This window comes from Carassius auratus, linkage group LG30F (assembly GCF_003368295.1).
Source record: "Carassius auratus strain Wakin linkage group LG30F, ASM336829v1, whole genome shotgun sequence".
NCBI lineage: Eukaryota > Metazoa > Chordata > Actinopteri > Cypriniformes > Cyprinidae > Carassius > Carassius auratus.
The window spans coordinates 99,603-127,307 of NC_039294.1; the positions used below are offsets into that span (position 1 = coordinate 99,603).

Consider the following 27,705-nt stretch of genomic DNA (forward strand, 5'->3'; position numbering starts at 1 on the left):
GCTCCTGTGGCTTCAGAGTGATTAGTCACATGTAATTGTTTTTTAATTGACAAAAAGACCCGCCCTCTTTAATTATTGTTGCCATCTCCGACAAACCATGCTGCTCTTACACTGCACATCATGCTCTCACACAGTGAAAAAAACATCACAGAGCAAAGAAACTGACAACACACCGACAGACAAGACAGAGCAGGTTACTTTCTAGGTCTGAGGACTCTCTGCTTTCAACTTGTCATTTTTAAAGAAATTCAAACAATAAATACTGTGTTCAAGCACATGAACCGATCATCGTTTCATATTTACGTAAAGCATGAAATGAACATAAATAAACATCAAAGAGTATTTTATTTCAGCTGCCAAACACACAATTTTTCAAGTTTAAGTCCACCAAATTTGATCTAAAATTACTCTCCTGTCTGATTTATGGATAAGGCTAGAAGGGATACAGCTGCGGCTACTGTGCATGCACATTAACATATTTTCTGAGCCAATAATATTATGTGAAACCTATTAAAATGGTTTAAAAATGCACATGGTGCCATAGTTTCATCACTTTAGAGTGTTGCAATGACCTTTTTTGCAGTAAAGGACCTGTCATAGTTTAACGAGTGGGAAGATGACATGAAGTGATGTTAGCTGCAACATTTTAACATATTATTTTTTATCATTTAACACTCAGTATTTTAACTTAAGTACTGCAAGCCATGCATACAGCGCCTGACATGGACAAATCTGGTGAACAAAACAAGCTTAGCTTATTACCGTTATTGTGGCAGCCAATAAAAGTACAGCTTTACCCCTTTGCACATTTTTATATTTAGGTATCTTTTTTACACCGTTTTAACATTGATTTTTATGGGGATCAGCTGTAGCTGTCGGGCAAGATGGCGGATAGCAGCGTCGGAACATAATCCATGTTTGATTGGTCAGATCGCCTGTCAATCAAGCTCCCTGTGAACAGTGAATTAACTCCAGTAGCTGGCTCGAATATCTCTGTAAAAGATGGACGATTTCTAATAGCATATTTTTGGAATCCTGCTCCACCCGAGCAACTGCCCTTGAGATGAATGGGAATGCTAACCGATATTTTTATCCAAGTATGATCCAGGAAGTGTTCGGATTAGTAATGTTAGTGTTAGTACTTACATGGAAAAATTATTTTAGGGCCAAATTGATTCCCAGAAGGAACCATGTGGACCTCACAAAAAGCGTCACGTTATGTCATCTGTATACTCAGGTGTTCAAATGACCACAGAGACCACCCAGGGGTACAGAGAGATTGAATGACCTCCTCTGACTGTCTCAAACACAGGTGCTGAGGTGGTACCTGCCATTCCATCATTGCTAAAATGACCACTAAATGGCCTCTTTTTCCTGCCCAGAGCCGTAACATATGACCCAAGGCTCCACTCCTCTGTCTTTTTCTCAGTGTTCACCATAGATCTTGTCTGTGTAGCATTTCTCTTCTCTCATTTTGAAACCCAATCTTCACTCATCACTAAAACATCCCCGCTGTTCCCTCCGGCAGCCATCGTGCTCTCCCGCACCCATTTCCCCTAATCTGAAGTTAGCGCTCCAGGGTGCCACACATCAAAAACACAGGGTACAGGAAGAAGAGAGGGCGTCCCTTTATCACCAGCTGAAAAACATTCCAGGGTAGAAAGAGACTAGGTCAATGAGAGCAAAAGTGTTTGGGAGAAGTGACGAGATATGAAGAATGATGTCCATCCATCACTCTGAATGTCCACAGGTCCCACTTTAAAACATCTGACACCTGTAGCATTGATTGCATCTTTCAGACAGTAAGACCAGCTGTTATGGCAGTTTACTTATCAGACTTGTACCTCAAACATACTGTCTGTGCCTTCAACGTCAAAAATGGCAGTTAGAAACAATCATCTGAAATTTTTTACTTTTTTAACCTTTTTGAACATCACCTTTCAGCATTAAACCTGCCATAATAGATGTAATAGAACACTGCAGTAATGGTATATTTTTCTAGGACAACCCAGAAGTTTGTATCACCCAGGTTCCCTCAATAAAAAACCCAATTGGATTTTTCCATTGGATTTTGGATTACTGCAGAAAATAAGCTCTGTAACCAATAAATATTTATGATACATGTTTTTTTTTTTCATTGTGATAATCCAACATGTTCTCACTTCCAACTCGATACAACTTGGCGTCCTATTTTAATGCTCAGGATACCCCTTAAGTGTCACTTTTCGATGGGTACTCCATTGCTTTCAATTGTATTCCTTATGTATCAGATCAAGGCACATTTAATTTGAAAAAAAATAAAAACTATTTAATATACATCTATACTTTCATAGATATTTTAGAGCACCTATCCTCAACTCATCATAAACCTAACCGACAAATGAAAGTACTGTCATGGATATTTATTGCAAAAAAATGAAAAAAGCAGTATAAAAGTATTACAAACAAGTGTTGTTACATTTCAAGTCTCCTGAACCTATGCAATATTAAGGCGAAGGTCAGATTAAAACGTTTAATAGCTGAAAATGATCCATCTCAGTCATTCAAAAGATACTCCCAAACTTTAGCATGACACAGTCTTTCACAAGACACACAAGAGCCTGGCATTTCACAACCAAAGCTGACGGATAGCTCCCAATGTTCCCACAGGGTCCGAGCTTCATGGTGGATGGAGATGGTGATCACGTCTGTTCCTCTCTCAAACCAATAGTTTTGCCTCGAAAGACTTTGAATATTTATATTTTTTTGTAAAAAGTAAATTGTGACTGTAGTTGAATCTGCCTTTTATATCCTGAATTGTATCTTGACGAATGGTTAGGTGTTAAATAATTAGATTTATTATTAAAAATGTGTAGATGTTGTTATAGTTATCATCTTTAGTTTGAACAAGTCTTAAGTGTCAGAGAAAGGGATGTAAATTGTGTATATATACAGATTATAATGTTACTAACATAGTAAGTGGGTCTCAGGGAGAAAAATAATTTGATTAAAAATGTATGTGACACTTAGAGAACAATTAGAAGGCAAATATGTCAAGTAGAAAAACTGCTGTAGTGTCTAGTGCAACAGAACAACTGCAGTAGCAAACAAGCGCTCAAGGGCGTAAAGAGTGAGAGAGAAGAGGTCAACGGGATTAGACCTCCTGTCCTGGAAATGTTTTTTGGTACTGCAGCTACTGCATCTGTTTTTACGCAAGACAAAGCCAACTTCTGCTCTCTCTTGCTTTCCATTTCCCTCTTGGTTTGCTATTTCGCTCCGTTTCTGGTTGCACATGCCAGGCCAAACACATGCCCAGTTTTGCCACGGTGCTTAATGATAAATATGTAAACGGAGCGAACAGAAACAGAATGTTCCAGAACCCACCAATCTGCTTTCATGAGAAGAGCACATACATGTATTTCTTTATTGATTTACCTCAGAAGTAAATCGACATGGGGGGCGGGGGGCTTCATGTTGAAGGTGTCTTTTGTTTGAGCACCTGGTCGTAATACTCAAGTGAACTAGCTGACCAAAATAAATAAGATGTCTGTTTTTCCTCCAGCTGTCTTCTGGAAGAAGATTCTCGGGGTTAGATGTTATGATAGGTGCTCTGGTTTTGTTGTGTGCCAGCAGAAGGTGTTTTTTTGATTATGTTGAGACATCTTGATGTGCAGATGTGTTGAAGATGTTTGAGAATTTCAACTCTGAGACTCTGAGGGAGCAATGAATTATGTATTTAGGTGACTTTAGTGGTTAACAACATCATATATCAAACATTAATGCATTATATTTATAGAATATATATATATATATATATATATATATATATATATATATATATATATATATATATATATATATATATATATATATATATATATATATATATATATATATATATATAGGTAGATATCTTTTTCATTACCGACAGCATGTAATGGAACTATATTATGTATTTCATTAACATTTCACTATATCTGAATGTTTTTCCTAGAATTTCTTTGATAGAAACAACTGAGACACATTATCTGGTCTTCAAAGAAATGAGAGTTCATATCTCTGAGGCTATAAAAGTAACAATAACTATAGTAACATCCACACCAAGGCATTTATCAATCTGTTTATTGTAAGCTCATGTAATTGTCATCTAGCATCTTAAATGCTTAAACTCTTTAAAGCAGGATGAATTATGATCATCCGTTTATTATCAGCTGAAAAAAAAAATCATTTTGAAAGCAGTTTCAATCTGTGCCATTATTGTTATAGCTGTGATGTGGATTCTGCTATTCTTTTACGTTTAGAATGAATTATAAAACTATATCTATATCATTATAGTTATTGTCCTTGGTGTGAACGGGTGTCGATGCTTTGGTCAAATCTTTGAGTACAGTTAGAGACTGTTTTGTAGTTTGCTGAAGTAGTTGTCTTCAAGTCTAAACACTCTAAACTCTGAAGAAGCTCTTTTTTTTCAGGACAGAAAGATTTAAAGTGATAGTTCACCCCAAAATGAAAATTCTGTCATTTATTACTCACCCTCATGTCGTTCCAAACTTGTAAGACCTGCATTATTCTTTGGGACACAAATTATTATATATATATTTTTTTTATGAAATCGGAGAATTTCAGCAACGGAACTACTATGTTCAAAGCCCAGAAAGGTAGTAAGGACATTAGTCCGTTTCCACTGTCAGGCCAAAAGTGGGCAAGCTAGTGCGTGCCAGGGCCAGTTGCGTTTCCACTGTCACTTCCGGTGCTTGATCGTCCCTCGTCAGTGCTTCCTCAGATAAACTGAAACAGACTAGACTGAATAAGCAGTCTATGTTCATAACGCTTTATTTCTGTGTGACTAATTTTAAATCCTGATAAATTAATTTATTATGATGAATGTTATGTGATCAATGATCAATCACTTATGATAGTAAAACATCGATGCATTTGAATTTAAATATTTAACAAAGGCTGTTTTTATCATATTCATTGTGTGATTGTGCTAATTCCAGTTGCTTATTTCTTATTTGTTTTTTGATAACTTCTCTTTGTTGGTGAAATTATGGAGTTTCTGAGAGGCGGGTAAAGGGTGTTTTTTAGTAAAGTGCAGCGGGGCTTCTGGCCTGACGGTTGGAACGCAGCACTATTTTGGCCTCGGTGCTCCAGGTCCGAAGCTGTTAGCCCTGCCCGGCCCGTTTAAAGCGTTGCCTCGCACTGGCCTGACACTGGAAAAGTGTCTATTGTTAAAATAGTCCATATGGCATCAGTGGTTCAGTAAAGTAGTGTTTTTTTGTTTTTCTGTGCACACAAAAGTATTCTTTTTATGGTTGAACCACTGATGTCACGTGGTTTATTTTAACAATATCCTTACTACCTTTCTGGGCCTTTATTGTAGTAGTTCTGTTGCTCTCTATACAGGTTCAGAAAGCTCTCGGATTTAATAAAAAATATCTTAATTTGTGTTCTAAAGATGAACAGAAGTCTTATGGGTTTGGATGAGGGTAGGTAATTTGAGTGAATTTCCAATTTTGGGATAAAAGCTATCCTTTTAACTCTATATATACAATCTTATTTTTGACTATAAGAAACAAGTGTGATATCAAATAGGTTTTATTTATCCTGGTGTTTTTTCTTTCAAAAATAAGACTCCTGCAGTAGCAGTTGTTTGGAGTCCGAGTCTGGGATCACACATGAACTGTGATCGACCACAGATGCTGTTTATCAACACAGCTGCATTTTAACAGCAGTCACATCATCTGTGATATTTCCCTCCCCTCTTTAAGACACCATGTCCCGTTCCGTCACGTTCACGCCATTCAAGTTCCATGAATCCCGTTTCTTGCAGGGGTCAATATTTCACGAGATGGTCTCTCACCTGACCCCTGAGCCTGTTCCCTGTGGTGCTGTCCTCATGACGATGAGGCATTTCAATTGATGGAGGAATAGTTGTACAAGGCCATGGCACTAGCCCCATGGGCACAGTGTGATTAAACACTTTAACCTCTGACCCCAGCGCTACTAATTCATTTGCAGATGTTTTCCACATTGTGGGTGTCAGAACAGGAGCTGAACATTTGGATCATTAAGTCACATCTCACTGTTTGATATGAGCAGGGTCTAGAGGTTACGCCCTGAGCTCTATTTTATCATTGGATTTGGCTGACACTGCAAACACAGACACCATCTTATTTTTTCTTGTCCTGTAATGTTCAGGCTTAAAAGAAGCAGATATTCATGGCAGTACCACATGCCCTGTATCATAACAAGGCCAAATAGCCGTTCTGCTACATTTATCAGAATTGCCATGGTTTTACAGTGATACCATCTTCCTGCTCCTTGGAAGTACACTTTAAAGTCAGCATGAACTCTAAATTGACCTGTAGATTGTTTTCAGCACATGTTCCAGGTCTTATTTCAAGCATTTCAACAGTTTTCACACTGAAAAAAAACAAACAAAACATGTTAACAACTTATTTATTTCATTTGTTTAGTTAACAGGGATATTGTACATTAATTTTGAACTATTGAAAAATATCATTTGAAATATCGATTCCAATGTTATTAATATAAAATATAAAATAGATGTGTAATATTAAAATAATAAATTTAAATCAATGTTATTAATATTTATTTAAAATAATAATATTATATAATTTAAAGTAGAAAAAGGTTTAATTATTAAACATATTTAAATTACCATAGCAGTATAATTAAAACATAATTATTAGCATATATAATAATAATACATGTAATATAATAAATGTTATTAATTTTCATATAAAATGCTGTTGTAATATTAATTTTTCAAACAGTTTTAACAATATTAACAACTATTTTAAGATATTTGCTACCATTTATATTAATATTAACATATTTCTTACTATTTATATTAATATCAAAGTTGCTAACATTTCTAAATGACTAAAGTAAAATAAGCGTTAAATTAATAACAATTTTGTTAATTGTTACCATAGTAATACTTTGAGATGAGGCAAAAACATACAATATTTGGTTCACATGGCACTATGCCTCCATTGTGAAATTAATTGGCAACTTTTAATGATCCAGTCAATTCCTGTTAAAATCTTTTTATTTTATTTGTATTTATTTTTTTCTAGTTGGACATCCTATTACACTTGGAATCATTATGCATTACAGAAGCAAAATAGGTTGTGAAAGCTGTTCATCCTGCGTTTATTGTCTAACCATATAACTTTTTCCTAAATTAATATCTTTTTTGGTCCTGCAAACATTCCCATAAAACAATTCAAGGCCGAAACATAAGAGTCTTCTAAAATAGTTGTGTTTATCAATACAAAATCACACCCATAACCAACCCCTGAATTTAGAGTTGATAGCTTAACCCCAGACCTGAACCTGAATGAAAGGAAAAGCTGTTGTCTTTCTTGGGTAAAGCACGTTAAGCGTGTGGATACAGTGATGAGAACATGTCAGGCAGCACCTAGTGTTGTGACTGTGTGGTGTTCTCCATGATTCTTAGTGAAATCCCAGCAGATCCACCCTCCGTCGGACTGAGAGACAGAAGAACACATTGCTCTTTCTATTTACCCTCCTAATCCTGGTGTTTAGTATTCCGTGAGTGGTCAGGTGTCTCTTGTTTAATGGAGTTTTGTTTGTGTTGCGCAGGAACGGATGCCAGATTTCAGAGCAGTCACTGATTTATAACTTCAGTGGAATTTGTGGATGAGCTCCAGCCAAAGCTTAACGTCCACCGCCACTGACACACCACCAGTTAAGCAATTATTGGATAACCGCTAAGCGTGACGCGATGAGAAATGTTCCATAACATGATCAGAGAGGGGCAACATGCACTTTAGATAGCTCTGCTGTTGTTCTTCCACTAGACAACCAAGGTTCAGAATAAGCTGCTGAGGACCGTTCTCGGCCCACCAGCTGAATTTTTCAAGAAGTAGTACGGCAAACATATTCAATGAGGCTGAAGTGTCTTGTTCTCTTCACTTTCCCCAGTCCACAAGTCATTCTGCTTGTTTGGTCGCTTTTCAAGTGCTTTATTACTTTGTTGGGCCAAAAGAAGGCTGGCGGCCATTTCGAACAGCTCATTATTGCTGATCACTCTTCATGTTGTCTTTGTTTATGGGCTTGACCATTTGGCTACCATGACAGAAGATGGATTGTGGGATGTTTTCAGCTCAGAGTTCCTGCTTTTTTTCCTCTCTCGCTCTGGTACTCTCCTCTCCTCCAAAATACCAATTTTCTTCCCTCGGTAACCGAAGCTGGGAATGCAGAACTCCGTCTAAATGGCCGTGGGCTTGGATAGGGCACATGGGGATTCTGGAATCTTTGGGGTATCTTAGCAACCGGCGCTAATGTGGCAATAGCGGTTCCGAGAAGGACTCAGAAACTGGATGTGGAAGAAGGGAATGACTTTTGATGCTATGGACAAGCTGAAATGAGATGGTATATGAAGTGGATTATACAAGGAAGACTTCTGGACATTTATATTTGTGATCTTGGGACACGTAACCAGTCATGAGTAGCACGGGTATATTTGTAGCAATATCCAACAATACATATCACGGGTCAAAATTATCGATTTTTCTTTTATGCCAAAAATCATTAGGCTATTAAGTAATGATCATGTTCCATGAAGATATTTTGGAAATTTCCAGTCGTAAATATGTCATCATTTCATTTCTAATATTTTTTCTCTGCCAAATATTGTCCTATAATAAACAATCTTCACATCAATGGAAAACTTACTCAGCAGATGGTTTTATCTAATGTGAGTTACAAATGAGGAAAATTAAGAGCACTTTTTTCTAGTAAAGATACAGCCGTTCCTGTGTAACAGTAGGCAATAATAAACAGCATTCAGAAACACTGACACATTACTGAATGGTATAATACATTTGAATGAATAGCAAACGAGCCGCAATTTAAATTTAAATGGACAAAATAGATTTAAAATAAATTGTTTATGACTCTTGGAAAATTAAGTTTATCAAAACCTTATTAATTGTATTATTATCATTTTTTTTTTCACGTGTGCAAAGTTTAATAAATTTAATTATATAATTTATATTATTTATATATATATATATATATATATATATATATATATATATATATATATATATATATATATATATATATAATATATATAAATTCAAGTTAAATAAATATAGCTGCAAGCAGCAATGACGGGCCCAAGCTCTCAGCGCTACTGCCATGCCTGTTTATTTATTTATTTTATTTGTAGCTATATACCTTAAAAATAGATACATTTTTCTATCCTAAATTAATTGTTGCAGTTTAAATTCAAACTCCTTGTGAAGAAACTTTTCATAAAATGTCTTCCTAATGGACTGCATACTTTGTCAAAACAGATGGTGAGATGCTTCTTGCCTCCTATGTAAGGTGTGACAGGTGGCTTTGTTTCTGTCTGAACTTCATCAGTGTCAGGCTCCATCCATCACAGAAAGCAGCAAGTGTGTGTACTTGTGTCTAAGTACTTGAGTTTTGTGTGTTCGAACCTGTTTGTGTGTGTGCGTTTTCCTCCTAACTCCGGTCACCTTCAGATGCCACTTTCACACATCACCAGTGTATCGCTGTCTCTTGCTGTGTTGCTTATCGATTCCTCCTCTAGCAGCGGCGTTCGGCTCAGAGCTGTTGTCAGCTGCCGTGATTGACACCATCTAACTAATAGGCTAACTCACTCTCTCCCTTCCCACTTCTGATCCGCCCCACTCCTACTAATTGCGTTAAAGGCCAAGTTTCTATGACAACCTTATTTACATGACTGTGCCATTGATGGCACTCAGTTAAAAGACATGAAGAAAAGCAAGCTCTGATGTCTCCAAAGATTTCTGAAGACTGCTATCATCCTGTCAGTCATCGGGGAGGTTCAGTGGGAATTTAGCCTGTTGCAACTTGGTTCAAAGTGCCTTTCAAGTTCAGCCTACATGCATATATTTTCTTGGCTCTTTTCTCCTACCTGAAAATCCACATAGAACTAGCTTCTGATGGGAGTTAGATGGTCAAAGCTGTTCATTTATCTCCATTAGCTGGTCCAAGTGGATCTAGACAGTTAATTTGTTAGTTTATGGACCTGGTGGCTTCCTTCGTGTGTGTATTTCGCTAATTATTATCTTTGGTGCACTTCCTCATCATCTAGTCCAGGGTAGAACTGCAGTGAAGATATTTGCAGTTTGAAATAAATAGTTGTATTAATTTTTATTTTTATTTTTTTATGCATGCTGTCAGAAGTGGAAAGGTTATTGTATATATAATCATATATCTATATTTTCCTTTACATACTTTTGAAGAACACTGTATATGAAAATTTACTATATAAACATGCATACTGTATGTGTTTAAAAAAATACAAAACAATATTAATGTACCACTTTAATATATCTATCTATCTATCTATCTATCTATCTATCTATCTATCTATCTATCTATCTATCTATCTATCTATCTATCTATCTATCTATCTATCTATCTATCTATCTATCTATCTATCTATCTATATCTATATATATATATCTCTCTCTCTCTCTCTCTATATATATATATATATATATAATAATAATATATAATTATATATATATATATATATCTCTCTCTCTCTCTCTCTCTATATATATATATATATATATATAATAATAATAATAATATATATATATATATATATATATATATATATATATATATATATATATATATATATATCATAAAATAATCACATCAGATGCGGAAGTACTGAAGAAAGGTGATGTTAATAACTTATTATTACTATATTGTATTTTCATATAATAGTTATTTTTGAATACAGTTCTCTTCAAATATCAAATATTTAAAAAATCCCTAGTAAAAACTGGTGAAATGAATGAAAAAGAGCAGCAATAAAGAGTTTTTTTATTAGCATATCATAGCATATCATCATAGCTTTGATGATTGATTAATAAATAAATTATTTAATAAAAATATTAAATATTATAATAAATATAATAAATAGGTTTTACGTGAATTTTTTAAATATATTAACAGGCTTCTCTACATTTTGCCTTAGCTTAATTAATTATTATTATTTTTTAATTTTTTTTGAAGAGTGACAAGGTCTCAGATCAGCCTGAAAGGCCACTGGATGTGGCCCACTTGTGACTTCTATTTAATCATCATTTTCCTTGTCTGGGAAAGTGCTTAGTCATGTTCCCAAGTGAAAAATTTAACGGCTCTTTAATTAGCCCAGATTGTGAATGAGATCCCACAGCGAGCTTAATGACCAATGAGCCCCTTAATGACCAGTGAGCCCTCTCAATTACACACACACCTGTCTTATTCTTGTCTGCAAAATATCGAAATATGACAGAAAAAAAGTATCATGACACCTGTTTTTTAGTACAATGTTGTTTTGTGTTAGCAGCACCATGTTATGGTAAAGCCGTAATTGGCTAATAGCTTTTAGCAGAACAATGTCAGTAATGCTAATTTGATTAGGAGCTTAATGTAAAAACACTTTCTGAATAAATTATACTGTAGGAATACTAATTTAAAATTTAATTTATTCATAAACGACACAATTGTCACACCTATTACTGACAGATTTTTTGACACATAAAGCAAACTTTTTTTAATGTACAAACACAGTCCTGTAAAATGCATGTGTTGTAAATTGGCCCTGGCTCTTTCTGCAAACTAGAACGTGCAAGCTAAGGCTAAGAATCTGATGCTACAGTCTGGCACATCTCATGTGCAACACACTGACATGCTGACGTGGGCATGCAGTTGCACTGGTGCGTTTTGCAGGATAGTCAGAATCATTAGTGTTATGTGATGATGTGTAGTCACGCTCCGAGAGCCTGACTTCCTCCTGTTGAGTCAGAAAATTCAACTTTTTTTGACAGAAGTGCTGACCATTGTCATTTGTGCATTAAAAAAACATGTCAGCGTAAATGTTCCACGTAAATGTTTTTTTTTTTAAATTGGCGCATCATTTTGAAGCTCTGTGTCTCTAAATCGTGCCTCAGAATTATGCATGACCCTGGTATGGTCTTGTTCAATCATGATTGCACATATATTAGCTTGTGCCTGGTTTTATGCCAATATCCAGTAATGTTAAAAACCATTTGTTCTTTCATATACTGTACCATAGCTGATGGCAAGTTACAATGTATAAAAATTACAAATAAGATTTGAGAACTAGGAGGATTTTCAGCCAAATTATAAGAATCATTACTCCAATCTTCAGTGTCACATGATCCTTCAGAAATCATTCTTTGCTGCTCAAGAAACATTTCTTATTATCAACGTTGGAAACAGTTGTGCTGCGTCATATTTTTGTGGATAAGAATTATAGAATTTCTGATAGAAGTTTGATAGAAATCTTTAGTAACATTATAAATGGACAATGTTAATAGTAAATTGTACTAACAATGTTAACAATTGAAAATAACTAATGAGAGTATAAAACTGTTTTAAAAGAGCAATTTTATATTGTCAATCCATAGAGCGAGATTTGCCCGTAATTGAAGAAACACCTTCAAATGGCTTTAGAAGACTTGAGCAGTTTAATGGTGGTGCTTTATTAGCCTTTCTGGATTTCGACAGCCATACGAGGGTCACTGAACAACAGAACATATTTCTTTAAGACCTGTTGAGTCTCTGCTGTGGATCTCGAATGAAAGCAGACCAGGAAATTGCTAAGACTGCTTGCAATATCCGTCCTTACTGAGTCCACATCTGTCAGCCAGGCCAGGCCAAGGGTCTTCCCCTTAAAACCACATCAGACAGTGAAAATATCCGTACAAATTAATACCATCTCTTCTAAGCTAGCACCAGTTAATGAAACAACCACCATCTTCTCTTTCTCACTCATTGTTGGTCATCTTTGCATAAAGTGAAAAGGTACATGCGTGCAGGGCCGAGAGACCCAGGCGTAATCCACGGGTTTGCGACCTAAGCTTGATAAGGCGGAGGAGAGCTGCCCATATCCTGGACCCAGCCCCGAATGTTCCCGGAATGTTTCCCTTCAGGCAGCCGCCGCAGCTGGGAAGCCCCTTCTCAGAACTTGTGGATTATAGAGGAAAAACAACGGCTGGGTTTGAGAAAAACTCTCCCCCACCGCACAGACACGCACAGGACGCTCAAAATCCCTCAAGCGCCCATGTATGTTTTTGTTTCCCTAAAGAAAGCAGGAGTTAGGGATGGCTCGTTGTGGATGAAGAGTGTTGTTTTGATGTTGGAAATATCTACATCCCATTAGCGGCTTAACTCTCCTCCGCTGTCATGTTCTCCGACTTTATCCAGAAACACACTCTCGAACGCAAACATTGGGATTCGAGTGTTTGCCCACAAAGAGAAATGTTTAGATGGCGCGTGAGTGATGGATCTGCTCTGGGTTTGTGACACACTTGTGTTAGACTTCACCATGTTTTGTGGATTTGAACAAACCCCGAACCATAAGCATTCAACTTTGGGGCGTAACACGATCTGTTCCTTTTACAGGCATGGTACCCCAAATCATGCGGCTTTTTGGGAAGAGGTACTATAACTATCCTAAGTGCTTCTCATTTGCTGTATTTTTCCTAACTCATCGTTGTAGTCCTGAGGTCTTTCTGGGGTGTTTATGATGTGCTAAACCTAATGAGATGGCTCCCTGCAGACTGTTTAATATCTCTTAAATGGAGAGATAACCTCAGGTCAATGATTCTTCCTCCACACTTACACAGGAATATACACATAGCACATTAGTTTTACCCACACTTGTTGAAAGTCTGGACTCATCTTTGGTTATATCCTATACTTTCTACCTGATGTTTGCTTGGATAATGATTTTACAAACATCCTTCCACAGTCAGGCTATTGATTATGGGCAAAATGCTAAATGCGTTCTTTTAAGGCAAAGCACTCTTTTCAAAAAAATCTTCTTTTTTTTTTATGCACTGGTCCATTTTGAGATCTTAGGCTATTTTAAATCCATATAACTTGTCTCCTTTTAGACAACTTGGAAGATAACATTCCAAAATACATATTTTAGTGTTCATTTTATTACATGCTATTTGCAGAACCATCTTCTCCAAATTGTATTTTTCTCCTACACCGATTCAGAAATCTTCACTTCAGTAGCACATACATGCATTAAACAATTTAGTTTTACTCTTGTCTATATTCTGAAGAGATTTAGGTATCAAATGCCTCATTAATAAAACATCTTATCCCAAAATTTTTGTTTTGTTTTGTGTTCTTTTTTTATTTATTTTCTTTTAAAATAAAAAATATCCAAAACCTTTTGCTGTAAAATACAACGTCTTTATTCAATGTTCAGATTTCTCTAAATCTCAAAATGAATATAAAAGTTTTATACTATAAATTATATTGTTGTGATGCTTCAATTTATTTAAAATGATTTCAATTGTAAGTATTTAATTTAATTTATTTAGTCAAATAGTATTATCTATTTATTAATCATCAGCTAGAATGTTTATATTGGTGCATTCCTTATGATTATAGCATAATTATTACAATTAACCAAACATGAAAAAGTTCCTTTGCTGTTGATTATATTTTTTCCCTCTTCCTATTTATAATTTATTGAAAGTAACCTTTGAAGACATTTCGTCCATTGCACATGAATCCAGCACTATCTAGTTATAAATATATAAAGACTGAATTTAAGCAGTTTGATGTGTGCAGACCCAAACTGAAAATAAGCATTATGACCAATCAGAGAAGCATTAAAACCAAACTGAAATGTAAATAATTTGAAATTACAGTATATTGTCATGGTCACTTTGTAGTAATGGTAGATGGTCTTTCCCAAACACACTGCCTGCAAGCAACATAACAAAACTTAAACTCACCCATTATAATCAACACAGTGTAAATAAGAGATCTATTTTGCAGTGTATACAGCTTCAATGATTACAGTATTTGTGGAGTCCAAAACAGTGGACTGCAGGGCTCAAACCGTCACATGAAACAGTTTAAATCTGCTGAGACAGCTTTGTTGATTGTAATGAAATGGGAGTGTTCGTCACTTTCAGTATACAATTTATGAAATACTTGCATAACAGTGTATTTTTTCTTGCCGCTAAGTGGGTCAGTGTAAAGTTGACCACTGTCTTTTTCAGTGATTGCAGAAATGCTGTGTGTGTGGGTGTTGTTTTTGTGACCTCTGCTAGCGGTTTAGTCCTCCTACATCTAACACTGACCCAGTCTGACTCTGACCGCATCCCTCCGGAGAGGACTGTGGCAACTCTATTCATTTACAGAAGTCATTTTGTTTCTCGTTTACTTACACGATCCTTCACTGGAATCTAGAAGAGCTTATGCAGCTGCTTTCTGTATCTGTCTGTCTGTGTGAAATGACATTGACTCAGTTCTGTAATATCATACCATTCCCATAGTCCATATTATTAAGCAGCACAACTCTTTATAACATTGATAATAATAAGAAATGTTTCTTGAGCTCCAAATCTTTGACTGATGGAGCAAAAATCCAGCTTTGCTATTACAGGAATGAATTATATTTTAAAATTGATGAATATAGAAAACAATTATTTCACAATACTGCTATTTGTCCTTTATTTTGGATCACAGCCTTGGGTGAGCAATAATTTCTTCATTCAAAACATAAAAAAAACATCTTGTAAACAGCTTAAGTGTAATAGTTTTATTATCAATATGCAGTTTTGCTAAAATAGTGTTTAATAATGATAGTCTCAAGCTGTAATGAGCATGTACAAGGAAGAAGTTCCTGGATTTTCCAAAATTAGTTGCATGCCAATAAAATCTTAAGATGTTTTGTTTTAGTATATATAGTCTCACGTACCCAGACCTTCAGACTGAAAGTCTGGAATTTATGGCAGCTTTCATTGGCCAAGACCTGCCCATGAGACCGATTGACCGACATGTCAGACAACCAATCATAGTTCGTTTCGTTCATTGTCATGTTCTGTTGAATGGAAATGTCGCCACAATAACAGACCGGTGTGTAAAACTCTTGGATATATTTTAAAGATTCTGTGCTGCGAATACTTTTGTATTACTTTCATACTTTTGAAAATCCAGTGTTTAGTTGATCCTGATAAGCACTCGTCGGTACCACAATATCTTTGTTTCCAGGCGGAACGTTAAAGAACGCGATGCATGTCTCGCGGAAATCCTGTTGAATTCAACCAATCCGATGACGACTTTGACACACCTGAAGTGTTTCACTTTTGTGTCCCATATGCATCAGACGTTTAGCCAACAGTCCTGTGGCTGTGACGTCTGAGGCCGAAACTAAAGTAAATGCAGTCTGTAGTCTGTATATATTTCTATCTTTAAGATTTAAGAATCGCCTCTTTCTATAACTAAGAATAAGCTGTAGGGGGGATCAGACTTTATTCTGTACAAAACCCGTACATAAAGTGCATCCACGGGGCACCATTAAATTAACAACTTCACTCTTTGATAATTAAATTGAAATGTTTTTATCTCTGTCTCTTCTTCTTTATAGCCTATATTCATTTGTCTTTCTTCTCCACTCTGTCTCTCTCGTTGGCCTTTATTATGCTTGTGCTGAATGCTCTTTATCAGAGCTCCTCTGTAAAGGTGGATTGCCAGGCAACAGAAGGTCATCCTCCCGTTTAAATGGTCACCGTGGCTACAGTCTGAGAACTGAATAAACAAATCCGTGTGAAATATGCTCATTACAGCTCGTAAGGACAGTCAGTGATGGAAAACACCTTCACACCTCCTTGTAAGGGGCTTTTGTTATTGTCGCTGATAAATTCATTCAATTAAGACACACTCACAAGATTGAAAAGCAGAAAAGTGGACCTTTTTTATCTAAAGCATTTAGACCTGAATTCTTCACTACAAGAAGTTGAACAGTTGTCTTTTTGCAATTATCTTTTCTAGCTGAATTAACAATTTATAATGCATGAAATAGCTTTTTTAACAATTAACAAAATTATAACAATTATTTACATGCAAACTATGTAAATATGTAAATATTTATTGATTTATTTTAATTGGCAGCATGCTACAAATGCTGTGCATAAATATATGATGTTGAAATAAAATATTCTTTTAATGTTTTATAGATTATCTTCATATGTGTTTTGAATTAATAATTTTAGATATTATGACAGTTCAGGATATAATTGGATGGGTATTTGGAGTATGTTTTGTCAGCGGTCACTAGTTTGTAGGCACTCCTTAGGCTGCTGTCTAAAATGTCATGTGATAATTGGGGTGCTTCAGGGATGGCTGTTTTATCGATCGTCTAAATGCTTGACCATGCACCATCAGCCCCGGTACTGTACTGATCAGAGACACGGGGAAATAATCAGAGATGGGGCCAATTAGCTAAAAGGAAACACTTAAAAGTAATCTAAAACTGATTTGAAATATTCATACAATTGAGCTCAAATTGGAAGTCGATCTGCATTTCCTGAAGCAAATAGCAGTGCTTGAAATGCAAGGAAAATATTGTTCAAGTTAAAAGTTTTAATTAGTAATATCAGTGCAGGGATGCTTTCAAAACACTGTAATAATACTGGTCCTATTTTTGTAGTGTTTTGTGTGAAAAAAAAAATAAAATACTTTTTTTGTTTTGCATTGACTGCATGATTTGTTTTGCTAAAGCTAATTTTCATATATTATATCTTAGAAAAATTACAGCTTGAATAATAGGGAATAAAAAAATATTCTGTTCACAAACCAAGTATGCCAGCTTTACAAAATATGGTGATTGAGATAAAAATGGGAACCAACAGACAGTCATAATTTGTGTAGGAATTGATAAATAAATACGGAAATGGCTTATTTCACACCATGATCTTTGCGTCATAGTTTTAAAAAATGTTATATTGATATTTTAATGTTATATTAATATTTTTAAAAGAATAGTTGATCATATTTAAGGGTCCAGAGTCTGGGTGAAACAATAAAAGCATACAGAAAGCTCTGAAAAACATTATAATGTGACCTTTATTTAACAAAATTTACAACACATAGGGATAACAATACAGACAGAGAGTTGGCATAATCTATACAGTTTTAGATTTCTGTTGTTAGACAATGCTATCCATCCATTAAGACTTTTATATTCAGTTAATTCCAATATGCTGCTATGCACTGCTAAAATACAGATTTAAAAAGAAGCAAAATCACTCTACACACAAATTAAAGGCAACAGCTGTGCTGTGATTTCAGCTTTGTTTACTTGTGAATTTAAGGGAGAACAGAGAAGATGTTACAAGCGACAGAACGCCTGCATTTTTGTTATGTTCAAATATCAAAGACCAAATATATGTAAATATTGCCAAAATAGCTCATTGTCACAAAACGGTAATAAAAGTCACATCCACCATGAGAAAGTCATATTGTATACTGTAATTTGGTGACAAATCCCCAAACTGGCAACACTGAGAAACAAAGGGCATGGGTAATGGTTGTCTTTCCTGTTAGCTGCTGATCACTTCCCACCCAGTCAGAGTCGTGAATGTACCAATCTACTTTTCTCTCCCTCTTTCTCTCAGTCCACCTTTCCTACCACAACACCATTATTCTGAATCATTTCACAATCAGTGAGGCTGCAAGTCACATCGATGAGGATTTAGGGTCTAAATCTGATATATAAAACAGTGACCTCCGTAATTCTTGAATCTGAATATTGTGCATGAAATCCACAAGTTTCGACGAATGCATTTGACTCCTTCATGAGACATTAACCAAATCCAAGAGAAAGCTTTCCTTTCATATGAGCACCTCCCAATGTGGCTTAAGTAGCAAAGTCTGCAGCACATGCAGTTTTGGTTACATGGCAAATGATAGTAATCTGAATACATTCTTTCCTACTGAGTTTCATAAGTGAAGCCAGGTTGTGACCAGTGGGACTCGCAAGTCACCCAGAGAGAGACTGATGGAAGAAATAAACCAAAGGGTAGACTGATAGGTGGAATAAACCCAAGGATGAAATGACATAGCGGGCGGCTTGAATGCTGCTTTGGTTGCTTCGGAGCGCAAATGCTTTTAAAGAGAGCTGGCAGGTGTTTTGATTTCAGTTGTGTTTTGTAGCTTTTAGAGTCGACTTTGAGAGCTTTTCCACTTGAGCAAACCAGACGATGTGACACGCTCTCCAGAGAGTTGCAGTTTTGCTTTTCTGTCTGTTTTGCACAGGTTGTTGAGACATCTGGGTCTATTTCGGTTCAATTGTAAATAGTGCAGCTATTTTAGTGCCCTGGTTATGAGCTCTGTAAGATAAACAAGTGTTTATTTTAGGGGTCCAACACGTGCGGTGGGATTAACAGCGATAAACAGCAATCCAGAGAACTGGTGCACCACTAAAAGTTGTATTCACTGAAGGCAAGTGTATAAAGTACATAGAGAATAATGCATCTATCTTAAATATACTATTCTCTCTGATTTGGTTTTGTGAACCCCTTGTTAATTTCAGTGGAATGATTCAGAAGCCCGATTCACCAATTAATTTGAGTAATTAATTAAACTCAGTATTGTTTCTAGACATCCTTCCTTTTGTGGTATTTTACCTCTTTAAATAAAATTGTATATGAATTGGAGCGTGTCAGATATTACAATTGGGTTACATTGTCTTTTTTTCTTTTCTTTTTTAAAGAAAGGTGTGCTAGTATGTTTATGTTTGGCATGTTTTTAAATATTTGTTTATATATTTCTTAAATTGTGTATATTGGTGAATTAAGGTTAATTGTGACATATCCCAGTAATGTAAATGGCAGGGAAACAAAAAATAAAATACATTTATTTTATATTTGATATCATGTCCTCTTAAATAAAGATACTGTCATTTATTTTAGTTAAACTACAGCCATGATACTTTTATTATTAACATTTATTTAATACAAGCAACACTGTAAGCTACTAATAAAACACTCAGTAACTTCTTTCAAAACTGTGAAATACTCTTTCTTAAAATATATCTTAAAATCTGTCTTGAAGTCTTTGTTGAGATTTTGTGGGGGTTCTCTGTTAATTGGTGACTAATTGGCAAGTCTTACCCAACACCCTCTTTCTCTCTCACATACCCTCGACAGAGACAAACATTCACAAACACACACACACACCGACACAACTAAATTTCTCACAGATAGAACGATCCCTGACAGCTTTTGGGTGCACAGCATGAAACCTGTGAACGAGAAAAATAAACTTGACTATTAGAGAGCACACAGGTCTACTTGGAGAACGTTTGAGAAATGTCAGAGAAGATGATTCAGCCCATAATCACTGTGGATGATGGCAATTATGCTCTCAGACATCATTGCTGTTCTTGAGCATGCCAGGGTGATGATTGTGAGCTGATAACTTTATTAGCATGAAAGAGGGTTGTGACACAGGCTGATTTTGTTCTTGGTCCTGTGGCTGCTAATGAGATCATGGCTGTTTTTGGCATGAGCGTTGTTTTCCATCCCACATATAGAGCGTTACTGTTTGGGTTCTTTATTTCAGAGCGGGCAAAGTCTGCATAAAATAAATGTAAAATTAACAAATATGTTTGCTGGCATGGATGAAGTGGTTTTGAATTCATTGAATGATTTCCTCATTAGAGAGGAAGAAGATGAGACCAGATGATGTGCAGGATGAGAGAGAAATGTGAGAGATAAGACAAATTTATATGTGTGTTCGAATGTTCACGTTATATTATATTACATTAGGGACTTTTTTAATGATTATAATATTATTTGTGTTATTTAATAGTCATAAAAAACTATGTTCAGTATTAGCAGTACCTCTATTGGTGTTGATACCGGGGATCTTGTATGAGACTGAATTTAAATGTAATAATATATTTTAGTATATAATATATAATAGTTGAAATGTATATTATATAATTTATTACAGAGTATTTAATGCTGTACATTTTATTTTTAATATAATTAAACATGCTGTCCTCAGAAATCAATAATTATTCAATTTATTAGCAGTGTCTGGATTGTTATTTGTGATCATGTATTGAATTTAATTATTGTAATACTTTTAATATGAATAAATATCTTATATTATAAGAATACAGCCTATTTAATGTTATCTTTTATTTATTTTTATTTAATGTTTATTAGAAAATTATATTTGTTATCTTGGTATCAGACTTGATTTTGAATTGTAAAATATATTATATTATATTATATTATATTATATTATATTATATTATATTATATTATATTATATTATATTATATTATATTATATTATATTATATTAAATTATATTATATTATATTGCGAATAAAGCAAAAATCCTTGATCATTTGAAGTTTAAGCCTATTAATGTTAATAATGGTATTTTTTAAATATTCATTGGTGATAATTCAACATGTTAATTTTGGATCTATGCTTTCCTTGCACCCCCACCCCCTTATTTTGTTCATTCGATGTGCTTGCAGCTTTTGATAAAAGTGTACTACTTTTAGTTTTGTGTAACTCTTTTTACCGTGGTTAAAATCTGCAGAATGTCCCATTTAATCAGAGCAGAAAATGTGAAAATAGTCTGCAAATGTCTTCTGGGCACACTTACGAGTGTATGGAAAGTCTTACGCCTTAAGCACCATAGAGTCATTCTCTATTGTTTTAGAGTCGACAAGCCATCAGTGCCATCCACACCTCACAAAACACGCAAGGCCTTCTCCTCCGCCAGAACAATCACCTTTATTCTCACCAAGGACAGGCTGCTCATTGTCCATTGTTCTGCGTAACAACAAACGCATTAGGCAGCAGAATCTGATGCTTAAGGAGTCGTGAGACTGCCTGAGAGCCGGGATATTAGTCAGTAGGATGTCACTGCCGAATGGGCGGAAAGTTTGACAGGAGCGTTTATTCGCTTTAGTGTGTGGATAACGAGGGCTTTTAATAGCAAGTTGTGTTTTCGATGCCAGAAACTCCTCTTTTGGTCCAAGATACCCTAGATAGCCTCCTGTGGTCATGTGATTAAGTAGGATTAAAGTGAAAACCCTCACATGTTAAGATATAAGACTTGAGTTTAGAAAAAGCCACTCAAGTTACTTAGCAACTTCCAAATTCACTTTTGAGGTTTGACTGTGTTTAATTTATGTTGGAGAACAAAATGTGAAAGTTTCTTCAAGTAAATGTAGCCACAGAGCTTGTTTGCCCATAAATCGTAACCGCTTTTTCTAAAAAACCCATTGAATTCATGAGGGAACCCGTGGCGAATTAGCCTCTGGCTTGGCCTACAAATTGCCATCATAACTGAACCGCTCTATAGAGAGAGGGAACACAGGGGCTTTAAAAGGGTTAAAACAAGGGAAAGAAAGACGGAGATTAATGATAAAGAGAGAGATGAATGTAAAGGGCATGGAAGACAGGGCTAAAGAAAAGAGATATTACAGAGCTACAAAACATTTCATTGAGACAAGATCAGGTGAAGGAGTGCTGCAGTCAGCAGCCCACAGGAATTCTGGGTAAAGGGAGGAGGGGAGGTTTTTTAATGTGAAATAAAAATACAGTCTTGTCACACACACACACACACACACACACATACACAGCAATAATAACTCCATTTCTCAGATTTATATCTGATTGGCTGTCTATTTCACTTCCTGATGAGGAACTGTTGCCACAACAATGAGACGCCATGTCAGACATGTGACTGCACTGTTGTTGCTCTCTCTCATTATCTCTCTCCTTCTCTCTTTTTCAGCTCTCACAGAAGCTGATGTATCCAAAAAACCAGTGAAGGTCTCCTTCATCGACTCACCCATCACCCAGAACAAATCTTCGTCAGATGCTTCTTTTTCCATGGCCAGCTTCATCATCATCATCCTCGCTCTGGGGCTACACTGGTCCTTCATCTGAAAGGCCACAAGCGCATACACACACAATGATCACATGCACACACGGGTGAACATCATAAAGAATTGTCAGGGTCTCATTTCCCCCAAAAATCCAAAAAAAAAGAAAGAAATATATTTATATTTTGTAATAAATCTATGCATTTTACAAATTTGCCATTTTGACATTATGAATTCACAATTAAATAATTCATGGTTATATTTTTTATTAGCCATTACTTTGGTTGGCGCGTTTCCATTACCCTTCAAATTGTGCAAATGGAAATTGTGAATTGAAAATACACCTAATGGAAATGCATGAGGTGGTTTTTCAGGCAATGTGAAAAGGGATGATTATCCAAAAAAAACAAAAAAAAAAACATCAAAGAGGTATACTTTATAAAAGTTAAATGTCAACCACTTGAGCACTTGAGCAAGTGCGTGCTACCATCTGTGTTGCCAAGTCCATGGTTGTTTTTGATGTTGCGGGTTGTAGTGACCCCAATAACATCATATTTATACAATGGAATGCGAATTTACCAGAGGACCCTGACTGAAATAGTATATTTTACACCCCAGAATGTATTTTTTTTAAGGGGCACCACCCATGAAACATGTTTTGGCTAGTTTTGAGTAGCAATTGGGCAGGTTTTGTTATGACAACCTGGCAACCCTAGCATGCATATTTACATAAAATAATATAGTGCTCTAATCAGTTCTTAATATAATGTATTAAAAACATTTTGTTTAACGTTTATGAAATTGAATTGTGCCCACAGCTAAATTTTAGCTGCTAAACTGTAAACATTTAACAAAACAATAGTGGTGGATAAGTTAGACGGTGCTGATGAAACAATACAGTTCGAAACCGAAATATGTCTACTTCAGTGTCTGAAGAACGAAAGACAAAAGACGCTCCATGTCTTAACCTTAATTTAAAACGCAGAACAGCTGTATCACATGCGCACTAGTCTAACTAACTTGTCTCTCTCTACTGGATCTTTGACTCTCTGCATTTACCCAACATGAACAGCACTTTCATAATGATTATAAAGTCTTTGCGCTACACTACATTCTTTATTATTAAACAAAGTAATTAGAAAAACGACGGAAATAGTGGGTTCACAGCGAATTATCAGAACTACTTCAGTAAAACAATAATATTGTGCTTTATCCGGAAACCTAAGTATGCATCACATATTTAAAAAAAATAAATAAAAAAAAACTAGATATTTTGAGCACTCAATTGAAAATGTACATATAACATATCAATCATACTTACAAGTTGTGGTTCGGAGATGCTTGTTGATCCAAATAAAGAAGATAATGAAGATAAAAGGCAAGATTTGAGTACGTATACAGGCAGAAGATTCGAAAATATAATGACTCGTTAAGGTGATTCTGAGTCGACTCTTTCTTTTGAGGGACAATATCTTTATTCATCATGCACTTTTTTGATTAATAACTTTGCAGACTGTTTACATTGAAGAATAGCTAACTTATAAACTGCAAAGAGATCTTTTTCGAAAACCAGTATGACCTGCTCTTTAATATAAATTCTTGTTTCTTTCTTTTGATTTTAGGGGGAAATATGTAATTTCCTGACTGTTCATATGTGTTCAACCACTGTATCCCTAAATATTCACATTGCAAGGTTTCTTCATTATGTTCCCGCCCCATTATGTGGAAGACTCCAGCAGGGAGCCTAGCTGTGCTCTCTGCTGTTTAAATGTTTAGCACTCTTCACAGACGTCTAATATCAGGACACAACTGTTATCATCACTGACTGGGACTGTGGAATGCATGACAAAAAATGTGCATCTGTGGAAACCGCTCATGACCACACAACAAAAAGAAAACAGAATCTATATACGTAGTAAGCAAGGGATTTTACCACCACACACACACACACACACACACACACACACACACAGAGCATTATTGAATGAAACTATGAATGATATGCACATTGTACTATGTATATAGTTTGAACTGGCGCTGAATTTATAGGACAACAAATGTTTAAGTGTCACACAGACTTTTTTTAAAGGTGCTGTATGTAAGTTTTTGACTCTACTAAAGCATATAAATACCATAATATGTTTGCAGATATTTAAGAAACATGCTAATTTATCATACTTGTTCATCTAAAAAACAATGCTACAGTCAATTATAATCCTTTGAAAATGTGTTTTCTGGGCCAGAACTGCCCACTGCCAGTTTAACCAGTTGTATTTCGACACCCCGGGTTGCCAGTTGGTGGAAAACACAGCATATTTAATTTAATTCATTGTCAGGTATGCTCGTTCCTGTTGGGTGTCGTCAATCTGGCAACCCGTGTGTGAGGAGGAGGGGCCGCGATTAAAAAATCCCTCTTCAATATTTAGAATTTGGACTGCAATATCTTGTTTAATCACTCAGTGTCAATCCTACATACAGCAACTTTAAGGTTGTTTCAGCTGTGACTGAAACCCACACAAACACATAGTTATAATAACATACATCTTACAAAATATTGGCAATGTTCTTGGGCTTTGCTGTATCCTGTTTGCACGACATGGATTTAAAGGGCTCAAAGCATCCCTTTAATACTTAACTTTTTTTTTTAATTCCTGCATTTAGCTTCCAAGTGCACAGATTTTCTAAGAAAACACACTTTTTATTATGTTAATGTCTGGATTATGTAAACTGACTGCTCATGATAATAATGTAGCATAGCCTAGGAAATAATAAAAAATACCATTACCAAACTTTCCAATCTGGACCCCCTAAATGTTAGAAACTATCAGGTGTGAGAGCACAAATGCCATACTGTAGGAAAACTAGCATCTCACTTGCACACATTTAGTCTCATGAGAATGAATTTAAGATGAAAAACCATCTCAGTCTGTAATGATGTGAGAATGGAGTGATAGTTCTCTCTCTAGAGAAAGGACACTTGAAAAAAAAAGCTTCCTGGCCAACACCTCTCACATCCTCGATTTATTTTTAATCTGAATGCAACGACATCAACAAGACCAACAACCACTGTCTAATGATGCAATGTGATCTCATTAACATATGTAGGAATGTGCACATAAAGTGGGGTCCTTACACATTGTTCTGTGTAGAAAAAGTAAAATAATAATAATGATAATAATAATAATAATACATCATCCTATTTACACTCTCTAAAGCATACACAATTTTATGCAAGTAAAAAGTATACATTGTTAAATGTTATTACATGTAAATATTTTATTTCAATATTAATATTTTAAAATCTATTAATAGATTTTTTTTAAACAGAGTTAATTTTCAATGTACACACTGACTGACTTCATATTAAGCTTGATCTTTTGTTCTGTGTGGATTTCTTAAGACTAAACACAATAATCACAATAATCACAAAATTTAAATCAATAAATGAAGAGAAACAAGTTAATGATACTGACTGTAAAGTGAACATTTTTCACTTGTATATTTTATACTTGTTGAGCTTTGATTAATAAAAAGAGGGTGCATGGCTTTACCTTTATTAGTATAAAATCTTGTTTTATTTATTCATTAATTAAGCACCTTTCTCAAAAAAAAATCTCTTTATAGTCTTGTCTTCATTTACGGATAAACATCTGTCTGTTTCTGAGTTTTAAACTTAGTCACTTGCTTCTGAAAAAAGTTCCAATAATTATAATAATTTTAGCCACCTTGTAAAATATGTATGAATTACCGTTGAGTTCAGGCTGATGTTCAACAACAAGAGGATTCATAAACAGTTGTCAGACCAAAAATAAAGATTTTATTTTAAATTTTTTTTTTTGTAAAGAAGCTATTTAAGTGCTTTCCAAACAAAAGAAAAAAAATGTGTACAAATAGTGTTGACTGCGATAATAAATGGTTGAAAACAGTGATGGTTTTGATAATTCTAGTTGTGCACTATGTATTTGACTCATTATTTAATTCATTAGACATTGGTTTTCCATTTCGATTGAGAATTCATATTGGCGATACAAAATCTGCACATCATATTCAAAGCAACTGAGCTGTTTAAATCAACCTTTTTCAGATAAATAATGACACTAAATGAACATTTCAAATGAACAGCTCTAAAAACAGCATTGCCACGTTCAATAGTAATGTATTAACTCTTTCACAGTAATATTTGACAGGTTAAACCTACTGCGGTTTAAACCATTAAATTTAATTTCCACTATAATGACATGAGATTCATCCACCTCTCTCCCATCTAACCTTGCTGCTAAGGCACCTAATGCATGATGTATGAGAGCGAAGAATGCCGGCATATGCATAACCACAGCGGGAGAGACTAGCTAAAGGCGAGGTTATCTCGAGTCAAGTGAAATATAAAGCTTCACCTCTTTCAACAATATTAAGGTTATGATAATGTCTAGATCTATGTTGGTTCCCCAAGTATGACTGATGCCAATGGAAGCGACCTGAAGTTAAAGCAAGGAGAATAAACATGAGCCCAAAGGAAAGCAGATTCTTGTGTTTTGGTTTGTTCTGAGCACATTTTCATTGGCTGCCAAAACGATGCTTTATGTTTTGACTGTGTGATTGAAAATGAGCTATAATCATTATGCTAATGTGTTATGCACAAAGAGGAATTGAATAATGTCTTTCCTCGCACTCTCCCCAGGCTTTCAATTGGATGATGACCAAAGTCGAAAAAACCAAGAACAAAATAAGAGAGAGAGGTGCCAAACGCGATCATACCCCATTCATTCATAATGTTCATTTTCAGTCTACCAGAACAAAGCATGAAGCAGAAGCATTTGTCTTTGTTTATGTGTGCATTGGGGGTAATTTATGGCATGTTCACATGTGTTGCCATGTCTCTATGTATTATATATTTGGAGCTGTGTGCTGATATGATTTCTTGAAGAGGACAATAAGGCTAAATAACAGATAACGTGCCATCAGCAGGTCATTACTGCAAAA

At 35.2% G+C, this 27,705-nt stretch overlaps 1 protein-coding gene across 1 annotated transcript in view; it reads left to right on the forward strand.

The window, feature by feature from the left end:
• LOC113068112 (glypican-5-like) overlaps positions 1-23,305 on the forward strand; it is a 103,191-nt gene extending 79,886 nt beyond the window's left edge. The window contains exon 9 of the mRNA XM_026240720.1: positions 22,635-23,305. Coding sequence (XP_026096505.1) covers positions 22,635-22,789 — 155 coding nt within the window. The 3' untranslated portion in view covers positions 22,790-23,305. The remainder of the gene's footprint in view (positions 1-22,634) is intronic.
• The last annotated feature ends 4,400 nt before the right edge of the window (positions 23,306-27,705 follow it).